General features: G+C 42.1%; 3 protein-coding genes across 3 annotated transcripts; all 3 read left to right on the top strand.

Moving 5' to 3' along the window:
• Positions 1-617: 617 nt before the first annotated feature.
• Positions 618-6946, top strand: LOC108443775 (complement C1q-like protein 2). The gene is made up of 5 exons (XM_017724631.2): positions 618-1165; positions 3413-3475; positions 4862-4903; positions 5552-5677; positions 6508-6946. The coding sequence occupies exons 1-5, from the start codon at positions 982-984 to the stop codon at positions 6801-6803; spliced, it is 711 nt and encodes a 236-aa protein (XP_017580120.1). The 5' UTR covers positions 618-981; the 3' UTR covers positions 6804-6946.
• Positions 6947-15750: 8804 nt separating this feature from the next.
• LOC108443763 (complement C1q-like protein 2) lies at positions 15751-19583 on the top strand. The gene is made up of 5 exons (XM_017724610.2): positions 15751-16292; positions 16702-16743; positions 16920-16982; positions 17923-18054; positions 18980-19583. The coding sequence occupies exons 1-5, from the start codon at positions 16109-16111 to the stop codon at positions 19264-19266; spliced, it is 708 nt and encodes a 235-aa protein (XP_017580099.1). The 5' UTR covers positions 15751-16108; the 3' UTR covers positions 19267-19583.
• Positions 19584-19743: 160 nt separating this feature from the next.
• On the top strand, positions 19744-23797 carry LOC108443764 (complement C1q-like protein 4). Its single transcript, XM_017724611.2, has 4 exons — positions 19744-20850; positions 22072-22134; positions 22208-22339; positions 22423-23797. Exons 1-4 carry the CDS (start codon positions 20667-20669, stop codon positions 22701-22703), a joined length of 660 nt encoding a protein of 219 aa, XP_017580100.1. The 5' UTR covers positions 19744-20666; the 3' UTR covers positions 22704-23797.

Here is a 23797-nt window from a genome sequence, read left to right as displayed (position 1 = left end):
CTGCTATGAATGCAGGTGTTCACATCAATTTCATTTAAAAAGCCTGGAAGTTACTAGAGCAATATTTTATTGAGGATGAGGATGAGGGGGCCTGGTTTGCGATCTCCGTTCTAGTTCATCCCAAAGATGTTCAGTGGGGTTGTGGTCAGGGCTCTTTGCAGGCCACTGGAGTTCCTCCACACCAGACTCATTATACCATGTCTTTATGGAGCTGCTCTGTGCACAGGGGGGCTCAGTCACACTGGCACAGGAAAGGCTCTTCCTCACAAAACCGGAAGCACATTATTGTGTAAAATGTCTTGTGAGCTGCAGCTTTAGCATCACCCTTCACAGCAGCGCCAGCCCATTATCCCTCCTGCACCAAACTTTACTGTTGGTACTGTGCATTCTGGTAGTTAATATTCTGGCATCTTCCTAAGCCAGATTTATCCCTCAGACTGCAAGACAGGATTCATCATGCCAGGGAACTTTTCCACTGCTCCAGAGTTCAGTGGCGGCGCTTTACACCTGTCCAGCTGACGCTTGGCATTGCACATATTGTTCTTAGGCTGTCTTAGTGTGCAGCTGTTTGGCCGTGGAAACCCATTTCTTGAAGCTGCTGATGTGCAGTTCTTGTGCTGATGTTGCTTCCAGAGGCAGTTTGCAACTGTAGTGAGTGCTGCAGCGGAGGATAGGCAATCTTTATGTTCTACATGCTGTGAAACCACACTGTATGACTCTGTTTACATCTCAAACACTAAATTATGCAGAAATTTAGAAAGATTGTTGGAGTTCCCCTTTGAAATGCATCATTTTGTGTGGCCTACAAGTATAAATGCATTTGCTAGGTTGGTGGGATTCTCAGTAGGCCAAATATTAACCTCACTCATTGGTTTGCTGCGAGGTTAATCATTGACCTGAACTTTGGTCACGTTTAGAAACTTCTTTAGCTGATGGGTCGTGTGGATTTAGAATTTCTCTGAGAGAGAAGAAACCGTGCAGATGGAGAGAACCGCTGCTGTCGCTGTCGCTCTGGTGATGCTGTTGCAGAGCAGCCTGCAGGTTGCAGTGAAGTCTCAGGACTGCTCTGATGAACTGAAGCAGCTCAAAGATCTGGTCTATCAACCCTTGACTGCTTTGGCAGAGCTGAAGGTGAAGGTGAGCTACATGGAGAAAGAGAACACAGGTGAGCTACACACTCATACAATCTTTGGAGTTCAAAGAAAAGTCAATAAAATTGAATTCATTTCCGCTGTGAGATCTGACACCGTCTTTGAAACAGGTTTGAAACGCAGTGCGTTGTGAAGGCTCATCTAAAACTTGTTAACAAGACCTAAATAATTCCCAAGTGGTTGTTACGTAGTCACTAGGTTGTTACTAGGTGACTTCTAGACTGCAACTGCTAGGCAGTTGATGTTCTCCCAGGCGGTTGCTATGGTGTTTGAGGTTGTTTCTAGGGGTTTGCAAGAGTGATTGGTAGGTGGTTGCTAGGTTATCCCAGGTGGTTGCAAGGTAGTTCCCAGTGAACTTGTATCAAGGGGTGTACAAACTTTTGCACAGCCAGTTTTTGAGCATTTCGCCTTCCCTTCCTGTAGGCCAGGGGTCGGCAACATGCATTTCCGTTTACTGCCCCCTTGTGGCTCCACAGCAGAAACTGATTAGTAGGTAATAATAAAATAATCCTCCTCTACAGTAAAATAAAGCTCTGCTGATCCTTCAACACAGTTTAACAGTAAATGGTCTCAAATGCTGGAGTTAATGTAGAACTGCTGATTAATGAACCTTTAATCCTTCCTTCTTCTTTGTCTTCTCTTGCCTGATTTTTGTCCACTAATGCGTCCTGCAGTTTTTGAGATCAACAGCATTCCGACTCCAAAATGTTTTGGTCTGATCGGGAATGCTGTACTTATATTAAGCTTTTTGATCTGATGTACAGTGTTTGTACAAACAGCCCCTCGTTTCTCATAGACTTCCATTCATTTCGCTCCCCATACAAGCCCAAAGGACTCAGGGCAGGTCTGCAAGAAATAATCCACAGCCTTACTGACCTGCACTCCTCTGTTTGTCTTTTTATTTATTTATTTATTTATTTATTTATTTTATATCTCTCATTCCTCCCGTAGAGTCCCATTCATTTTCACCCCCCAAAGCTCAAATCTTTTTCTTTTGTCCTGACAGCCACCAAAGCACATCTACTCACTCAGGGCAGGTCCCCAAGCTCTAATCCAAAGTCATACTGACTTGCACCCCTCTGTCATTTTCTTATCCTTTGGTCCTGCCATTTACGTCCATTCATTGGGCCCACAAAAAAGCCATATACTTTCCTTTGACTGACCCACAAAACTGCATGCGCTCACTCAGGGAAGGTCCCAAAGCTCGATTCCACAGCCAAACTGACCTGCACTCCTCTACGTGTCGTTTTTTCATCCTTTGGTCCATAGATTCCTTTTCCTTTTCAATAAAAACTAGCATCCACTTGGCAACCTTCTAACCAGTGAGTACACGCATCTAATGCCATGGCAACTGCCTAGAAACACCTTAGAGAACACTTAGCGCTTATGCAGCACAATCCCTCTGCATTTTCTTCAGGAAGTACACTATTCTGGTTAATTTGTTATATTTTTTAACCTATACTCCGATATTGGCATATACTGAGACATATTTACTGCCAAAATGTTCAAACATTACACCAATAAAACAGACAATGTTTTGGCTCCCAAGGTAGTTTGTTTTTTGTTAAAATGGGACAAAATGGCTCTTATCATTTGGGTTGCGACCCCTGCTATAGGCAAAAAAGATCTTTTACCAATCTTAATATGCTTAAACCATATATTTAAACCATATATTTAAACCATATATTTACCAGACTTTTTTTGATGATTTTAACTTGCCTATGCTCTGGTTCCAAACTCACTTCATGTTCTCCATAACGTTCATACTCCATAAGCTCCATTCAGAAGCTGGGCGTCATGTGAGGCTGTAGCTCTTCTCTCCAGTCTAATAGACGGTGACGTCATTTTAAACCCTTATAATAAAAGAAGCTGAACTCAGTTTGTTTTTCTACTGAAAGTCGACCCGTTTTTCCCCAAATCTGGGCTCTAAACTATAAACAGACGTCGTCTCTTCAGTGATCTGCTCTGGAAACATCACTTTTAGAGAACAACACAAAGAGAGGCGGAGATTTTTGGCTTTCAGCAGTAAATTGGAAGCATTAGTGATGTTTTATGATCTACACACATGTTCTGTTCATTTGAGGGGCTTTTACAAATAAATAAATAAGAATGTACATTTATTTCATGCAGTTACTGAATAATTAGCCTTACAGTGTAGTCACGGAAATTCAGACGGACAAACCAAAATATACCCTGGAGAAAAAGGGGCTAGAAGATCGTGGAGGAACCCACTAACATTTTGAGTATTTTGCCCACAACAGCTCTGGAGGCCAGACTCGCAAGCCATGAGAAGGAGATGGAGAACTTGAAGAAAGAGAATGAAGGTAAGAGATCTAGTAAATAAACTGGGGGGAGAAACCTGGAACGTCGGATGATGGCAAAGTTTTCCAAAATCTCATTACGGAAGCCTTTCAGCCGAATCAAAATCATTTAGGTTCAGTGACTGACATGGCTGTTAGGGAGGCAGTCAGACGATCTTATTTTATAGAGGGTGACTTCAAAAAGATTCATCTTATTTATTTCTCTTGTCAGTCATTACAGATTTAATGCAGTGAACTGTAGATGTTTTAAATGAGCATAAAGTTTATGTAATTTTACAAGTCCTGCTCAGCTCCACAGTCAAACCCATCCCAGACTGGACTGAGCGTGTCGGGCGTCGCCGCTCTCACGGCTCTTTCAGTGGGATTTCCGAGATCATCCAGTGCTGTGGAGCCAGCGCCGAACGCTCTGAGCTGCTGGAGCTTCACTGCCCACGAACATCACCCTGCACGGTTCTGACGGGTTCACTCTTATTGACGTGGAGAACGCAGAACGCTCTGCTCAGGGGGCTCATCTCCTCTGACTGAAGGGGCCATTTTCCACTGACGGTCAGAAACTCTGACCCCCTCTTACAACTGGATTGTGATTGGCTCCTTTGGCGCCTCTCAGTTGTAAAATGTGGTGCTTTGAATTCAGATGAATCTTATTCACCCTGTGTAGCACATCACTGCCTCATCACTGCCTCATCACTGCCTCATCACTGCCTCATCAATTGACAGCTTTTTTTGATTTCCATGTTTTTGTAAATCTGTGTTCTCTCACTACAGTACCCAGCATGCATTATGAAACACGTTACACAATCACAGGCAAGGCGATGGTGAATTTCTGGCTAGATGTGATGTTCTCTAGCAGTAACGTTAGCTGTCTAGCTTCCTTTCCTATTAGCCCGCTACTGGGAAAGAATATCTGCCCTCTGGTTTCTGCCCTGTAGCTTTTGGGTTTTTTCAGAACTTCCTTGACCTTCAACATACATCATCAGAAGGGTTCTTTTACTCTTTAAAACTGAAAATCCCCCTCTTTGAGACCACTGCAGCACCACGGCAGAAGGTGAGTGGGCATGTTTACAGCAAGTGTAAGCGATGGTCACAGCTTTTATGTTAGCTGGAGTGGCACTCTGATAGAACAGGTGTTGAAGATCTTGGTTTTCTTTATTCCAAGCACAAGCAAGGGAGCTGTGAGCTGCTGTGGAACAACAGAAGATGCTGAGATGTTATGGAACCTCATCAGCAAACCACTCAACTCTAATTCTAATAAATACTAAAAAGCTACAGATTGGATTTTTCTGAACGAGCTGGTCTTCTGATGATAAGGATTTAAAGCATTTTATAGGATATCACTGTTGAAGAATTTAAAAGGCTTTGCTTTTTGCTTTTTTTTTGGTGCCTTCTCAGCCATGAAGAGGGATCTGGAAAAGCTGAGGATTGAGATTTCAGGTAAATACACAATTCGGGCTTTTTATCCACTGTTCTCCTGCCTTATCTGCTTCATGGCATGATCTCTACTTTGTTTCTCTGATATGTTGAATTCAGCAAATTAGTAGAAACTGCACTAAAATCTCAACGTATTTTTACAAAAACGTAATTTGCCTGTAGGTTTTCACACTTTTGCATATGGCTGCATGTCTGCATGTGGCCGTTATTCACGACCCGTTCCAGCGAGACTCGGCTCGGTCTCGACCCCAGAGAATAGAGCTATTAAAGGTAGATCAGCTACTGTTAGTGATTTTCTTTTAATGCTTTTCCTGAAGAAAAGGACCATAATACAAAGAAACAACATTCAGCTTAGATAATAAGAGTTGTTGTTATTTTTAAGAGAAAATTCTCACATTTGTGGGTTTCTTTGGTCTCTTGTGCTCCATCTTGCCAGTTTTCCTTTTTTCCCCCCCTCATCCATCTGTCTTAGCCCCAACACTTCGCCCCACCCCTCTGCCTCAACAAGAATCGGGACACCCCACACCCAGACGTGAGCGTGCAAAACGGAGGGGTAGGGCTAGGTGGTGGGGACAATGTGTGAAAGGGACTGGGCCTGAATGGTGTATATGGGCATCATTCCGTTTTTCTGCTTCTGTCCTGGAATTACAGGAATGCCAAAGGTGGCGTTCTCCGCTGGTTTACCTGCTGGACAGATGGGCCCAGTCAACACGGAGTCCACTCTGATCTACAGCAAAGTCTTGACGAATATTGGAGGTGCTTATAACCCATACACAGGTAATGTTATCAAGACAAACGATGCAAGAGGACAATTAAAAGGTGTATTGATTGATTTACTGCACATGTGTCAGTGGTGAACAGTGATGATGCTAATTCCTGCTAGCATCCCTATGGGGTTTGTAACACAATGTTAGCATCTTTTACTCTTCTAGTCTAGGTTTGGGTTTGAAGCTTATACAAGACATTCCATGTGTTTTATTTGAGGCTAGTGATGGACATTAGCATATATTTGAGTTTGAATGCATCAGTTTTCAGTGAATCTTTCAGTAAAGAGTCCAGCTGTCCAGCTGTTTCCCATTTCTAACAACTCCCTGAAACCCGGTTAGAATACGGCTCGTGTTTACAGTCAGCGCCTTATCTAAAACTTCCAGAGGGCCTAGAGTGACATTGTAAATCACAGTGTGATTGGTTGATTCTTCTTGGCAGTTAATTTTAGTGTAAGGCCTTCAGTCCAGCTCCTGAAGTCCTAACCAATGGGAGAGCAGCATGGCTGTATCTACCTAGATACCACAGAGAAATAAACACAGCAATTAGACAATTTTTGGTTGTGTGTTTTTAGGATTTTAACCTTTATATTTCTAACCAAAACCTAACACTGGAATAAGAGAATTGTTACAATACCTGTTAAAAATTACAGACAAGCATTTTTTACTTCTCTGAAATCTGTAAAGACCCAGCCTGTCCTGAGGGCTCCCCACTGACATGCTATGAGCAATGCTATACATAATGAAGATGCACAGAATATTTATAATTCTGAACAATATCACAAAGTTATATGGCTTATGTATGTGCCTTAACCCATAATTCCCGTCTGTCTCTTACTGCAGGCGCCTTCACCGCTCCAGTCAGAGGGGTCTACTACATCAGATTCACTGCAGCCGCGTACAACAGCGACAGCAACAATATGGGACTGAATCTGTACAAAAACGATCGACACCTGATGCATCTGGGCGAATACAACAGCGACGGCAAAGCGAGGCACGTTTCAGGTGCTCTGACTCTGGAGCTGGAGGCCGGAGATGTGCTTTACGCTCGTCTCCCGGAAAACTACATGCTTTATGACGATTCCCTCTTCCGCAATAGTTTTAGTGGCTTCCTCATCTTTCCCAGATCCCAGGCCTAAATTACAGCTACCCTTCTACCCTTCTACCCATCTACCCTGGCAAACAGGACATTTGCTCTGGAAATTAAACAATGAACACACAGTGGGGTCATCAAGAAGTACTGTACTGTAGGTGTGTGTGTGTGTGTGTGTGTGTGTGTGTGGTGTGTTTTTTTTTTTTTTTTTTTTTTTTTTTTTTTTTTTGTTTTTTTGTTTTTTTGTTTGTTTGTTTGTTTTTAAGAGATTCGATTTTTAAAAATCAGTTTCTTTCATCTGAAATCTAAATATTCTTAATATGTCCATTAACATCTCCTATTATCATATATGAAGAAAGGAGTTTAATTCCAAGCATGTTTACAGTCACTGCTGTTGTATGAATGTGGTGTAACTCCAGTGACGGCGACTCCAGTGACGGCGACTCCAGTGACGTTCTGGTTAAAACTGAGGATTTTGTAAATTGGCTGACTCGTCGGCTGATCAGCTGACCTTGTGTGTTTTAAATCAGTAATAAAAATGATAATTTGAGATTATTTTGACTAAATTTTAATTACCCAGCCATTAAAGCACAAAACACTGGTGACACAAAGTTTTGAGCTGCCTGATAAACAACATTATTAACAAATGAATGAAAAAGTGAGCGAGTGTGACTCGCCTTCTCAGGCCTCGAGTCGCTTCTTCTCTGATCGGCCTCGGCCCAAAAAATGGACTTTAATAGAGCTGAAAATACTGTTAAATTGTAGAATAATAGTCCTGATAGCACCAGTGACCAAAACCTGTGACAAGTTATTCTTAAACACATTTTTAACATTAATGATATAAAAAGTAAACATGAATCTGTTTTATACAAATTCCCCAAGTTAAACCTCTTAAAAATACTGTTTTATACTACAATAGTTTAAATGTTTCTCAAAGTTAAAAGGTGGTTTTATGGGGGGGCTGTTTAACAGATGCAGGGCGACTATGAAACAGGATAAAATAAGAAAAATCAGAGAATCATGAGGGAAAAGTTATTTAATCTGGGCTCAAATGTGCGAATTTACATTCTGACTTTTTGAGCTGAACCTGATATTTTGAGCATCTTTTTAGGCCCTGAAAACCTTTGTGACATGGTATCGTCTCTGAATGGAGAATGACCTAAAGAAGCAGAAGTACCTTCTAACTGTACTTGAGTACCATTTTTTGAGTGTTGTTATTCTTTTGAAATGTATTTTATTTAACTGCATATATCTTCAGGCCGGAATGAGCTGTGTGCAGAAACTACCAGTTGCACTGACTGTGATATGCAGGAAATCCTCCAAGACCCGGCCTAGAAACCTGTTCAGTAGGATAAAGACGGCGAGCGGTCTAATGTCATGTCAGGTTTTTTCCTTAATGTCAATAATTAAGCTTAAAACTAACTTATAACCCTATGAGATTAATATTTGTAAAAGTAAATGTGTGACAAAGGTGCAATATAACTGGTACACAGTTATTACGTCTGTAGATTGTAAAGTTTTCTACTAAACTGACTGACAAAAATGTCCCACAGAAGTTCTGTAGAAGTGAAGTAACGGCCCAATAAGTGGTAATAAACAGTCTCAGACGCCTCCAACTACTTGTACAATCGTATCCTCAGTAGTGCCACACGAGTGCCAAGCACCAAAGATTTTCACCTCCGATTTTTGCAGGTGGTAGATCTTTAATTGGGGCTTCAAATTTTTGGCCTGAATAAAAATACAAACCAAGGCCTTCCTGTCTGAGTCCAACTCGAAGCACAAGTTCTCAGTTTAAACTGGACCTGAGCCAGAAAAAAAATGGCCCTGTCCTCACCTGATCTGACCTGACCTGAACTACATAAGTCCAAAACTTACCCGAGCCTGAAAAAGAAAATGTCCCGAAGTGGCCCGAAATGCCAGATAAAAACTAGTTTTAATTTATGGGTCAATAAAATAAAAATACTATGATATGATTAAATACTATGATAGAATAAAGCTTTCAAATATGCAGGATTACATTTCAATACCATTTTAACAAATTTAGTCATCATGCACTGCTTTTGAAATGCATTCCAAACACTTTTTAGTCATGATAAACTTTCCATATGTCCTTATAATGTGCAGTGCTGGTATCGCATGTTAGTAATCGGGTGGGAAAAGTGTGACTGGGCAGTTTTAGTGGTGTGAATCCACACTGATCAGTGTCAACAAGGTTGTTCCTCTTAAAGTCTGCCGATAGCTGGGCCACAACAACCCATTTTATGGTTTTGGACAAAAATGGAAGAAGTATGAGGGGCCTCGTCTGTGACCAGTGATGGGCATCACTGAGGTTCTGTGTATTGACTCAGTTCTGCTAACAATGTTCTATCACATCTACAAATGTCAGAGATGAGGGTCTGCAGGACAGGTGCCAAACTGGGTTCCTTGTGAGCCAAAGCTCAGCCAAGTTCAACGCACTGCCTCATTAAACACACCAAACCCAAGCCCATCAGCGAAGTAGCAAGGCCTTCATGAGATGAATTCAGAATGTTAGAAGAGGGAAAACGCTAATCTCTGCAGAGCTGTGGTCTGGAGGGAACCCAGTCCGACACCCCTGATCTCGACAGGTTTGGAGGTGAACGGGACTTAATCTCGAAGTTGAGCGGCCTGAGCAGTCACTGTCACCGGGAGGTCACTGTTGTAGAAGGAGTGAGGGTAAGTGGAAAAGAGCGGGACTGATGTTACTGTAAAGTCGGATATGTTAAAGTTCTTGGTCAAGATGATTGTCCGTGATGGTGGTGGTGACCATAACTGAGTGAAGTCATATGACCTGACATGATGAGTGACTTGGTGGAGTCACTGTGGAGCGTAACTCCTCACACGGCCGGGGATGTTGTATTACACTCTTCTATAACCTAAGAACAGCTCAGCCAGTTCACACTGAAGTCCATGTAGAGTTAGTCAATAATATGCCTTAGTAAGCAATAAGCCTGAGATTTTAAGGGGTCAAAAATGACGTGGGGAGATGTGAGGAGAACCAGGCCCAAAGTTCTCTCCTCTTCCAATCTAACTTCCTATTTTTATCTTCCACTTTGCCTCCCATCACTTGCTCACCTTCCTGAGTAGATAGATAGATAGATAGATAGATAGAACCCAATAAAGTGTCTAATGTCCAGATGTGCAAGATGCACAGTGAGGTATGCAGAAAGTGCACTATGTCTATACGTGCAGATCAGTAGAGAAACACAGGATGAGCATGAGATTCAGATTCAGGCCCCTCCCCCCTTGAAGAGTTGAGGAGCCTGATGGTTCTGGGGACAAAGGATCTCCTGAATCTGTCGGTTGAGCAGCTGAGCAGAGCCACAGATTTACACCAGCAGTTTCGCTCCGGCGGTTTCAGGCCAGTGGAACACATGCGCAGCAGGACGGCGCGATGGTGCCATGTAAACAAAGACAAAGACAGTTGAACGTTTCATATTTCGACCAGTGGCCTCTTTCCTCATTTATAACATCTCTGATGTGAACAGCGACTGTTTGTTCTGGTTGTATGTGTCGCAATATTACTGTTCAGGAAGGGAGACGTTGCCAAGCAGTTAAACCAAAAAACAAAAACACATTACAACACCATCAGAAACCCAAAGAAGCAGTGCTTTCTGTGGAGTTTTTCAGTTATTAAAGTTTAATATTATGTTTAAGCTGCTTAAGGTAGAGTTTTATTCCTGTACAGATAATATAAGAGGACACACACAAGTTACAAGTTAGTTAGCTAGTAAAAGGCTGGACCCCCTTTTTCCTTCAGAACTGTCTTAATTCTTCTTGTCAGACTTTCAACAAGGTGTTGGAAACGTTCCTCAGAGATTCTGGTTGGTTATTTGAGTTCCTGCTGCCTTTCTATCATCTGGAACCAGTCTGCCCGTTCTCCTCTGACCTCTCACATCAACAAGGCATTTTCGTCCACACAACTGACCGCTCACTGGATATTTCCTCTTTTTCGGACCGTTCTCTGTAAACCCTAGAGATGGTTGTGTGTGAAAATCCCAGTAGATCAGCAGTTTCTGAAATACTCAGACCAGCCCGTCTGGCACCAACAACCACGCCACGTTCAAAGTCAGAGTTTGTCTCATCCCACAGGCGGCTCGTTTATTCTCTCACTGCACCATATCGCTGTTGTCGCCACAACCTTGCATCACCGTTTTTGTTGTTTTTCAGTTTTTGACCTAATTTAAAAGTGCCTGTCGTTCTTTATATTGTGCGTGAATTTCATGATGAATGGACCAAAAGAAACGGCTCAAAATTACTTGGAAAAATTCTGGTTCCATTGACTTGCATTAAAAGTAAAGTATGTTTTTTCCTTCTGCTGTAAAGTCGCCGTTTTGTAGGTACAAGGTTTTCTTCTGACAGCAGTAATGTGCTGAACGTTTGGGCCAAATTTGTAAAATGTAGCCGAAGTTCATGTAGACGATCGAAATAAACTAATAAACAAGTTTATGAGGGTAATATTTGCAGATTGTAAGCTCGAACCATGTCCTGGTGTGTGTGTGTGTGTGTGTGTGTGTGTGTGTGTGTGTGTTTGTGTGTGTGTGTTTTCTAAGTTGATCAAACTTTCTGTAGTAATAGTTCCAGCTGAGTGAGTTTCCATCTGCACTTTATTATTATTATTATTATTATTATTATTATTATTATTATTATTATATTTCTGTAGAAGTGAGGTGAAAGTCTGAAGAGTGGTAATAAGGTTCATAGCTGACTGACCGTTCCAGAGGCCTCCAACTTCCCTACCAAGGCAGATAAGCTAAGTGTGTCAGTGTTCAACCTGTCATGAAAAGTAATGATCACAGGGATCTTCCCAAAGTGCACGGATATGAAACACATGGCCGGAATGTGATTCCTAACTGTTTCTGTGTGAAAACTCCAGAGTCATATGACTTGGACTCCAGCCCGATTTGAGTCATGAGTTTGTTAAAATAAGGTCATTAAAAGGGTTTAGCACTGATGGGTGGGTTGGTAGGAAGGTACACCAATCAGGCGTAACGTTCTGACCACCTCCTCGTTTCTCCCCTCACTGTCCACTTTATCAGCTCCACTTACTGTATAGCTGCACTCTGTAGTTCTACAGTTACAGACTGTAGTCCATCTGTTTCTCTGATACTCTGTTACCCTGTTCTTCAGTGGTCAGGACCCCCATGGACCCTCACAGAGCAGGTACTATTTAAGTGGTGGATTATTCTCAGCAGTGCAGTAACACTGACGTGGTGGTGTTGGTGTGTTAGTGTGTGTTGTGCTGGTATGAGTGGATCAGACACAGCAGCGCTGCTGGAGTTTTTAAACACTGTGTTCACTCACTGTCCACTCTATTAGGCACTCCTACCTTGTCGGTCCACAGAGACAACAACTCATTTGCTGCTGCACAGGCTGTGTTGGTCATCCTCTGTGGGTTTTCCCGCTCAGTGTAAACCACATCCAATCAAAAATCTTCCCTCTGAATCTTCTTTATTAACATTTCAGTATAAAACTGTGTATTTCCACTGTTATTAGGCTGTCGGGTTGGGTCGGGTAGCAGACCTCCAGTACGTTGTTTATCAGGACAAATATGTACCTCCACAGCTTTAAATCGGAAAGCAAACAAGGTGTGGTGTTGTTCATCCGTGGTGTTATTACTGAAGATAAAGACTGTATTTTAACCTTACCAAAGGTTGCTGCTGTAGTTTCTCGGCTGTTGCTCTTCTGTCTGTTACAGGACAGCACCAGGCACTCCAAGAAACCGAAGCCTGTAGATTGGTCCAGCCGAAAGCGCTGCTGTGGTCAACTGCAGAGTCTGAGTGTCCTCGTTTATCAGCAAGGAACCGTGTTGGCAGAGCTGTGGAGAGACTTGATCAAGGTCAGGAGTGAGAATGCAGGTGCGTGAGTGACGTGGTTTGATTCTGTTCACAGGCAAAATCTTTGTCTGCCCTCCTGGCAACTGTCACCTTTCCGACTTTTTGACCAGGTAGCACTGGTACTACAAATTAGCAGGTAACACAGTTTGTCCTCTTACTCTCCAGGGTCTGATTGGGTTTGTCCATCTGAACTTTCGTGACCAAATCGTGACTAATGAAATCCAAAAATCTATAGTCCCTTGGTTAGTCACTGGAACGTTGGGCAGTCGACTTTTTGTATGTAATCACCAAATTTATGGCTCATTCTAAAGATTTTGTTCAAAGTCAGAGCTGAAAACACATTTTTGTATTTTTAAAAGACTTTCGATTAAAAGTTTTTGTTCTTGAGTGACTCTGCACCTTAATTATGTTTATTTTATTAAAACTAACGATTGAACATTCCAATCCAAAACTTTACCCAGTTCTTTAGTGGGGACTGTTCTGGTGGGGATAGTTTTGAGAAGAAAACGCAGCCAGTACATTAAACAGTACTTAAAACAGCTGTACAGAGTAAAATCATATTTTTTTAAAAAATGAAAGCAGTAAAAAAAATTGATTGCAGAAATTTGCAGAAAATCTGTGTTTTGATAGTAACATTTTTTAATGTTCCACACTAATTTTCAGACTTTGGGACACATTTACTTCAAAACAATGGGGTCTAACTGCTCACCATGTGGCCATGAGATACATGCAGGGGTGTGGCTAAAAAGGCCCCACCCACAGGCTCTCTGTGAAAACGTGGGACAGCATTTTTATATTCACAAATTAAAAATTATCAATCTAAATCTTTCAACTTTAAAAGAAAACATAAACCATATTTCAGAAACAGCATTAAAATTTAAATCTAAATTTAATAATTAAAATATTGTTATGTGTAAATTTAGGGGTTAGGCTTTGGGACAGACACACCTCTATAAATGATGATTTAACTTATTACTATCTGTGTTAATGCCTTGGCTATAAATACATCAGAAAATAGTCCTTGTTAAAGTTTCAGTCTTAGTACTTAATTTGTAAAAAATGTATTTTTTTTTTTTTTAACTAATTCTGTAGAACGGTAAATATACAACATGAATACAATTTCCATATTCCAAGGTGCATAGCTGCGTTACCTCCATTGTGCTGCTGGCTGAATCATTGAGACCAAAATCTGACCAAAGTCCAGCAACACTGACCTTTGGCAAGTATTCAAATGATGGATGAACTAAATGAAACTGTACTGCCTCTGGATATGCACATTTGTGAGGTCAGACACTGATGTTGGACGAGAAGGCCTGGCTCACAGTCTCCACTCTAATTCATCCCAAAGGTGTTCTATGGGGTTGAGGTCAGGACTCTGTGCAGGCCAGTCGAGTTCTTCCACACCAAACTGGCTCATCCGTGTCTTTATGGACCTGCTTTGTGCACTGGTGTGCAGTCGTGTTGGAGCAGGAAGGGGCCAAACTCCCCAAACTGTTCCCACAAAGTTGGGAGCATGAAATTGTCCAAAATCTCCTGGTGCTGAAGCTTTAAGAGTTCCTTTCACTGGAACTAAGGGGCCGAGCCCAAGTCCTGAAAAACAACCCCACACCATGATCCCCCCTCTGTCGTTCCCAATCACTTCCACTTTGTTATAATCCCATTGACAGTTGACTGTGGAATATTTAGTAGTGAGGAAATTTCACGACTGGACTTGCTGCACAGGTGGCGTCCGATCACGGTACCACGCTGGAATTCACGCGACCCATTCTTTCACTAATAATATATTGTACTATCAGCTCAAAAAGAAGGTCCAGCTCAATGTTTAGGCCTCAAAGGGTCTCAAAAACATTACACTGATGAAGATATGATGACAATAGTAGTTATTTCATTCACATCTTTGCAAGACGTGTCCAAATCCAGCACAACCCAAAAGTTCTTCCGCATTTCTTTTCCACCAGGGAGGTCTCCAAATTCCGCAGTCTTACATAGTGCAGCTTTAAGAAGAACTCTGTGCATGTCTCAGCATTGCTAGAAGCCCACATCATACAACAGTCCAATCACAGTCAGAGGAGGCCTTGGTTTTGAACAAACCAATTATTTTGCTTTGAAACGTTTGAAACGTCCTGACAGCTTAAAAACCAATGGATCAAACCATTATGAAGATAATCTGAAAACATTCTTCTTTCATGGATCCATGGATGGTTCCTGTGCTGCAGCAGGACTGGGGAACTGAGGGCTGGAGTCCAGCAAAGTTTGGCATGTAATAATCTTTGAGTGTGTTTGAGCAGGAAACTCACCATACTGTGTAGAAAGTCGGCCTTCCAGGCCTGGAGTTTTTAAACAGCAGGCGTTGGCTGTGTAGAAATTGGGTGCTTGTGTCCACCGAGTTAATAGGCTATAAAGAATTGTGTTTAGCATTTTAATGGCTACACTTCTCTTCTGGCTTTATAGGGAAGCAAAAGGTGGAGCTGAGAAAGTTACTTACAGATGACAAATAAGTGACTTAACATATCAAATAGCATCTCATTCACAAAGGTGTGAAGGGTGAAAGGAGCGTTAATCAATCCGAATGGCATCAATAAGTATTCATAGCATCTACTTGTAGTACTGGAGAATGTTTTCCACTCGTCTTCAGCTCTAAAACATATGAGCTCCAGAGGACCAGTTATCCAAGCATGTGTCAGTGGGAGTGGGAGCAAGATGGTTGGGAGAAGTGTGTTTAATCCTTTGTGCCTTATACAGGGATACAGACCTTTGTTGTAGTGCTCAGTAACCCCAGTGTCCAAGAGAAGGAATTCTGCTAAGGCCTGCAAGGAGATCTATAGAACAATCTCCAAAACTGTGCTTAGCTTTACTGAGAGACAGTGAGAGCTTTTAGGGATTTCACTACTGACATTTACATTAGGATGGTCAACAGCGGTTGATGCAGGAGGATTTTTATCCATATTGAATATTATCAGGTCCCAACAATTAGTAGTGCAAGTGAGTAACAATGACAAAATGTTAAGTTAAAGTTAAGTGACCCTTATTAGTCCCACAACAGGAACATTTCACCCATCCGTGAGGTGAAACACCACATACACACTAGTGATTACACACACTAGGGAACAGTGAGCACACTTGCCTGGAGTGGTGGGCAGCCCTATCTGCAGTGCCTGGGGGGCACTGGGGGGTTAGGTGTCTTTCTCAAGGAAACCTCAGTCATGTGCTGTCAGCTCTGGGGATCGAACCGGCAATCTTCCGGTCACAGGGCCGTTTCCTTAATCTCCAGTCCACAATTGTCCCAAAATGCTCCTGTTGGGATCAACAGAACTGTTGAAGACCGCCTAGCTTCTGTTTTTCTCACAATGCGCAAGTTACGTTACTATGTTTCTCCACGGTGCTGTTAGCTGAATCATTGAGCCCTTAGACTGAAAAACTGACCAAAGTCCAGCACACCGAGCTTTGGCATGAGTGCTAATGAAAGACAGCCTGCCTGAGGGACCATCTGGTGAAAATGCTGAGATCTGCTGCTGCTTCTCTGCTGCTGCTCACGTGTCTTTTACAGGACAGTGTCGGGGAGACTGAAGATTTGTCCAGCTCTTTCATCCAACTGGACATCGCAGGAGTACTGAAGAGTCTGAAAGACCTGGTCAATCATCAAGCAGCTGCGATAGCGGAGCTGAAGAAAGAGAATGCAGGTCTGTGACGGCATTGAAAGGCTGTCTGCTGTAGTTGTGATTTCACTTTACAAATGCGTTATTAATTCTACCCTCATGGATTAATCAACATTTATATGTTACTCATATATAAAAGTTCATTATGCTTTAGGTTTTATTCAGTGACTGTTTAAGTAGTGTGATACATCATATTTTACTCAGTAACTGTGTGTAACTGTTACTTATTACACCACAAATGAACTAATAAAAAGCAATATAAAAAAATTACTAATATTTGTGTTAATCCTGTTAATGAGCTCTTAAATAATCTACTGATTTATCATAAACACCTTTCCTGACCTCCACATATTCAGCTATCTCACAATGCTCAAAGCTGCCTTTTTATGTTGACCATTAATTACTCCCCATGTCCTGTTACTCAACCTGTCAGCCTTGAAGAAAGAGGTGGACAATCTGAAGAATGAAAGTGCAGGTAAATGTATAAACATGCTTACATAGTAAAATCTGATGGGTAGCAAAGCTAAAGGGCTTTTCTGGGATTTCCTCTTTGAGGAAAACATGCAGTCAAACTCAACTTTTAATTGAGAGGCTGAAAAGAAGCATTTGTTTACTATTTATTATTGATTATTTAAATTTTTTTCCCCCAAGTGCAAGCAAGTGAACTTTCAAGTGTGAAGCGTGAGCTGGAGGATGTGAAGAATGAGAGTGCAGGTACATCCAAATTCATGCATACACAGCGAAGATGGCTGTGCACGGTATTCAGTTGATGAACAAACAAAATGAAACCGAAATGCCGCCGGACACTTAAAGCTACGCTACGCGCCGCTGTGAGTCGCCCTGCAAAGCCTGAAATAATCATTTGAAAATCGAGGCTTGGGTTGTGACACCGTAACGTACGTCTTTAGATATTAACGTCATGCGCAGGCTCAAAAAGAAGGTCCAGCTTGATGTTTAGGTCTCAAATTATCTCAAAATCAACGTTACACTGATGAAGATACGTTGACAGTAGTAGTTTCTTTGGAAGACATGTCCGAGATTTGACGGAGGTCTTTTTAAATTCTTTATCAACGTGTTGGCAACATCAGAATCAGCCACTCATAGAAGAAGTCTGAAGCATGACCCATGTTATGAAATGTTCTTCTGCACGTTGAGTGCAGTTACACATTTCCACCAGGGAGGTCCCCAAATTCCCAAATCTTACATAGTGCAGCTTTAAAACGACCTTTGTATGTCTCAGCACTGCTAGAAGCTCACTTCATGCAGTGAACCAACAACAGGTTAGGATTTTGCTGTGAAACATTGTTTTCCTTAAGTGTACCGCCGGCTTCAAGGCCAATGGGTTTGGAAACATTGTGTCACTGATCCGTGGATGGTTCCTGTGCTGCAGCAGGTCTTGGGAACTGAGGACTGGACTCTGGCAAAGTTTGGTGAATTCTCTAAAACATCTAATACACTTTATCATTTAAGTGCTGAGTGTGTTTGAGCAGGGAAATCAGCAAACTGTGCAGGAATTCGGCATTCCAGGCCTGGAGTTTTTAAACAGCAGGCGTTGGCTGTGTAGAAATTGGGTGCTTGTGTCCACCGAGTTAATAGGCTATAAAGAATTGTGTTTAGCATTTTTAATGGCTACGCTTCTCTTCTGGCTTTACAGGGAAGCAAAAGGTGGCTTTCTCGGCTGGGCTAGGCCTGCCCGCGGGACAGAGGGGACCGTTTAACGTTGATACTACTCTGATCTACAAACAAGTCCTTACAAACGTTGGAGGCGCCTACAACCCATACACAGGTAAAGCTACTGATACAAACAGCATAAGGCTGCAGTTCTCAAACTGTCTTTAGTCTAAGGCCCAATCCCATTTCTTGTTTTTACCCCTACTGTTTTCGAGTGTCACCCTCACCCCTTGGATCTGAGATAAAAGAGGCAGTGGTTGAGATGTTCCCTCTGAAATGAGACCCTCAGATAAACAGAGCATCACTTCATTAACAGCTACCAGCGCCGCTCTGTAGGCGACCCTGCCCGTCTGCAGGGACAGCAGAGGAGGGGAAAGTTCAGCTCCTCACTGCTGGGCTTTAGTTACATTTAGGGATCAGACGCCTTCAAAGAGGGGGGCAGTTATTTATTATCACCCCCCCTAATTCTTCAGTGATGTGAAGCTGAAGTCAGATATTCTCCAGATTCTTGTTCGAATTTTCCCGTTCCACCTTAAATGGTGCAGCAGTTACATTCTGGTGCTTCAGGCTTCAGAACTGCTGGATTATTTAAGGTGGAATGGGAAAGTTAGCCTAGCTAGCTACCGAGACATTTGCATGCTATTGGCGATTTTTATGCTGTGAATAAAAATGACCAAAACACACTGAAATGACATTAAACTAAAATAATATGATAGTTATTGCAGTTTTTTAACAGAGAAAATACGTTTGTGTGTTTCTTTGGTTGCTTGCGCAGCCAACTTGCCAGTTTTTCTTTTTTTTTCCTCATATCACTCCACTTGGAGTGAGCTTTTGAAAAACCTCCGTTTGGAGGGTCATGTAGCCGCAACACTTCACCCCACCCCTCTATCTTTACAACAACTGGACCACCCAGTCCCAAATCATGCAAAACGGAGGGGTAGGGTTGAGGGGTGAGATGTAATTGGGTCTAAGGCTTCTTTTGTGGATGGTAAGTGAACTTGTGGCCTTTACCTGTCATTTCTGTGTATCTCTCACTGCAGGCATCTTCACAGCTCCGGTCAGAGGGGTCTACTACATTCGCTTCACATCTGGCATATATGGCAACAAGAGCAACAATATAGGACTGAATCTGTACAAAAACGAGCAGCATCTGATGCATCTGGGTGAACTTGGTGCAGATGGTGCAACAAAGCATATCTCGAGTGGAGTCACTCTGGAGCTGGTGGCGGGAGATGTGGTGTACACCCGCCTCCCAGCAAACTACGTGGTCTGGGATAATTCAGCGCTCCGTACGAGTTTCAGTGGCTTCCTCATCTTCCCCATGTGAAAAGAGTAGAAGTCCTAGAGAGAGAGTTGCTGAGGGGCTTGATCTTGCTTGCACTGAAAATCAACTCATGTGAGCAAGACCTTCGGCTAAAAAGCTGCTTGAGTTTTACCCCAATAATCACATTTGGTACACTGTGTACTAATCTACTTAAAATAACAAACAAAATGCACCAACGAATCTACGTTATCATTTGACCTGCTCAATGGACAGTAGATGTATTCCTTTGCTGGCAAAATCTGTCAAATGATCCCCTTTTAAAGTCATCTCTGGTTGCTGAAAGTTACCGGGTTGGACAGTAATAAAGTAGAACTACTCCACTATGTGTAAGCATCATGGTTTAATACTGGTGGTTTTTGTACTCCTTTGGTTTCTGAGTAAAGGTAACACACATATTTATATAGGATAAACAGTGGGTAGGGCTGTTGCCTCACAGCAAAAAGGGCCTGGGTTTGATTCCTGGCTGGGCGACTAGGGTCTGTGTGCATTTCCTTCGGGTACTTTGGTTTCCTGCAGTCCAAAGACATGCAGCCCACCTAATTGTACACGCCAAATGGACCCTAGCTGTAAATGTATATGTCTGTGTGTCTGCCTTGTGATGGACTGGCGACATATCCAGGGTATAATCCTGTACCAGGGTGTACCCAATGACCACTGGGATCACAGCTCCCCAACATGGCCCAGAAGGACAAGGGGTTTAGGGACTGGCTCACTCAGGCACACACACAATCTTTGACTTTTTGTTACACTTAACTAATTACCTTTTTCATTTGGTACTTGAGTATTGCTGTGAGGCTTTTTGGATGCTGGACGTTGAATCTTATCACAGTAATATCAAAAGTTATTTCTGCTTACTTTTACGGCATTTGGCTGACGCTCTTATCCAGAGTGACTTAAAATTTGATCATTTTACACAGGAAGACGAAGGCAGTGTTAGGAGTCTTGCCCAAGGACTCTTATTGGTATAGTGTGCTTACCCAAGCAGGGCATTGAAGCCCAGTCTACAGCATAGAAGGCAGAGGTAGGTGTTACCCACTACACTAACCCAACCTACTTCACATTGTGCTGACGTTTCTCCTCAAACGCTGCAGTGAAGCCACTTTTGGTCAAGACATGGTCAAACTAGATGGACATATACTCTTAACCTTCGGCCTGAGTTGTCCCCTCTACCTCGCTTAGTCTGTTGATGTGATGTAGGTTGCAAGGCAATGCTTGCCAGCACAAATCTTTACGTCCACAACCTTCAGACTCAAAGCAAACAAGTTACGTTACTATGTTTCTCCATGGTGCTGTTAGCTGAATCATTGAGCCCTTAGACTGAAAAACTGACCAAAGTCCAGCACACCGAGCTTTGGCATGAGTGCTAATGAAAGACAGCCTGCCTGAGGGACCATCTGGTAAAAATGCTGAGATCTGCTGCTGTTTCTCTGCTGCTGCTCACGTGTCTTTTACAGGACAGTGTCGGGGAGACTGAAGATTTGTCCAGCTCTTTCATCCAACTGGACATCACAGGAGAACTGAAGAGTCTGAAAGACCTGGTCAATCAACAAGCAGCTGTGATAGCGGAGCTGAAGAAAGAGAATGCAGGTCTGTGACGGCATTGAAAGGCTGTCTGCTGTAGTTTTGATATCACTTTACAAATGCGTTATTAATTCTACCCTCATGGATTAATCAATATTTATATATTACCCTTATATATGTGTGTTAATTGTGCTTTAGATATTATTCAGTGACTGTTTAAGTACTTAGCAGTTAGTAATTGAGTGTGCTGTTAACTGACTTAGTCTATTAGTTCATATTTTACTCATTAACTGTCTATAACTGTTACTTCTCACACAACGATCTACTGAAAAATAATCCTGTTACTTAATCTGCTGATTTATCACAAACACTTTCCTTGATCTCCACATATTCAGTTATCTCACGGTGCTCAAACTGCCCTTTTTGTTTTGATCATTAATTACTATAATACTATCATTTTAATGAGTAATATAGGTCTCTTCAAATAAAGTGAGGATACTAGCTATACTATCATCTCAACTCTGAGACACTAAGTCATGAAATTTTAAATACTATCTGCTTTTTTTCTGACCCCTCAAGTGGATCAGTAGATTTATAAAGATGAATAAATCACTTGATTAATAAATAGATCTTTAATGGGACTAATGCACAAGTATGGGTATATGGTAAGTATATGTAAGTGCACTTATCAGTAACAGAGTAAGTTATGAACTAATGACAAGCTAAAAATTGTGCTTAGTCACTAATTACTAAGTACTTAATCAGTTACTGTCTAATAACTAATGCATAATGAACGGTTAATGTAATCAACTTAGTAACAGAGTAATTTATGAACCAATGACAAACGATCAATTAACATCATACTCAATTACTAATTACTTAATCTGGTACTACATAATAACTAATGCTTAATGGACAGTTAAGGGTAATCAGTGACTTAGTAACTGAGTAAGGTATGAACTAATGATAGACTTGGTTAACATTGGTACTGAAGTACTAATTATTAAGTACTTAATCTATTACTATAAAATAACTAATGCTTAATGGACAGTTAATAGTAATTAGTGACTTAGTGACATAATTCAATTTGTTTTCCAACTCTTGATGGAATTACCAATATAACATTGATGGCAATAAAGTGGTGAAGGTGGGATTGGATCTTTGGAGGCGGTGATTATTGTGTTGGCTTGTTTTGGGAATATTTGTACATAAAGATAAAAACACTACTTTTAATTTAATGCAACCTCAACACTATTCAATAGTTTTTTTTTTTGTTTTTGCTTTAAGCACAATCAAGTGAGCTGTCAGCCTTGAAGAACGATGTGGACAAACTAAAGAATGAAAGTGCAGGTAAATGCAAATTTATGCGTACACAGTAAAACGTGATGGGTAACAAAACTAACACGCTCTTCTGGATTTTCAGGCAGATCAAAAGTGGCTTTCTCCGCTGGTTTAGGCCCACCTACTGAACAGAGAGGCCCATTCAGTGCCGAGACTAATCTGATCTACAGTAAAGTCCTAACAAACATTGGACGTGCCTATAACCCGTATACAGGTAATCCACACCGACAATGTAAGAGGACATTTGCAGTGATGAACTGACTCGTTAAACTGGTGTGTTCCTGTCTCTTGCTGCAGGTGTCTTCACAGCTCCAGTCACGGGGGTCTACTACATTCGATTCACAGCCAGCTCCTATGGCAGCACCAGCAACAACATGGGACTGAATCTGTACAAAAATGGGCAGTATCTGCTGCATTTGGGTGAAAATGCAGGCGATGGCGTAGCTAAGCATGTTTCGAGTGGAGTCACTCTGGAGCTGGCGGCAGGAGATGTGGTGTACACCCGCCTCCCAGCAAACTATGTGCTCTGGGGTGGCACGGACCTCAGTACAACCTTTAGCGGCTTCCTCATCTTTTGACTTTGGTGAAAGTCAAAACAGACAAGTGATAAAATTGCTGGGAGGTTTGATGTTCTTTACAATGAAAATCTGTCTCTTTTACTCAAGAAAGAGCTTGAATTTCCTCCCAAGTGCTTATGTTACCCAGCCTATAACCCAGTCACAACCAATAACACTGCAGAGTCAAATCAGACAATTCTTATAATGGGTTTGTACGGTGCTCCCATCCCCCGGACACTGAGGACAGCCACAAGAGCTGGCGGGAAGATGGAGCCCGGATCCCGGACACCATGGAGGGACGTGAGTGACGGCAGGAGGAGGACGTCAGCCGCCAGAGAGGGAATGATGATGACTGCCACAAGAAGCTACAAGAGCTTGTTTCTCCGCCTTCCTGCCACCGCCCCTACTCCACAGCTTGGCCGCCTGGGTCAAACGTAAGGCAAAATAAAGTGGCCTTGCTGCAGGTTTGGAGGAGGCAGGGCCCGGGACTTGAGCACCATCCCTCCCACACTTGCTGTTCTCTTCTCCTTGCCACCTTCATGGGGCTTTGTCTTCGCTCCGAGTTTGGGCCTCGCCTTCCACCAGCTCTTGTGGCCGTTATCGGCGCCTGGGGGGGACATGGGTACATGCCACAAGGTTATAAGCTCAATCGCAACTAATTGTACTTTGGTTTCTCCAAAATCTCCAAGTGGGTCTCAACAATAAAATGACTTTTTAAACTATCGCTACTCACTGAAAGTTCCTTGGTTACAGAGGCACAAAACAGTGACTCCATGAAAGTAGAACCATTTTCAATACTGGAACTTCATCATTTACTTGACTGAAGATGAATGTTTATTTCACTACTGTGTGGAAAAACTATCAGTCTCAGGCTTTTAATATACAGTACGTCAGTAAATGTCAGTGCAGTTATTGTAGACTTCTCATAATGTGAGTGAAATGACGGATACTGGGACTTCAGTATAAAGAAAGAAGTAAGAACCTTAACATATGTAAGCACAGGAGACTTTTAGCTTATCAGACGATAGAACAAGTTCTTTCTTTTTCCAGTTAAAGTATGATGACACAGTCTAAACAAAACGACAGGCAACAATAAATGGATGAGTCAAAATCTA

This window comes from Pygocentrus nattereri, chromosome 23 (assembly GCF_015220715.1).
Source record: "Pygocentrus nattereri isolate fPygNat1 chromosome 23, fPygNat1.pri, whole genome shotgun sequence".
In the NCBI taxonomy this organism is placed as follows: Eukaryota; Metazoa; Chordata; class Actinopteri; order Characiformes; family Serrasalmidae; genus Pygocentrus; species Pygocentrus nattereri.
This window is presented reverse-complemented; position numbering and strand designations above follow the sequence as displayed.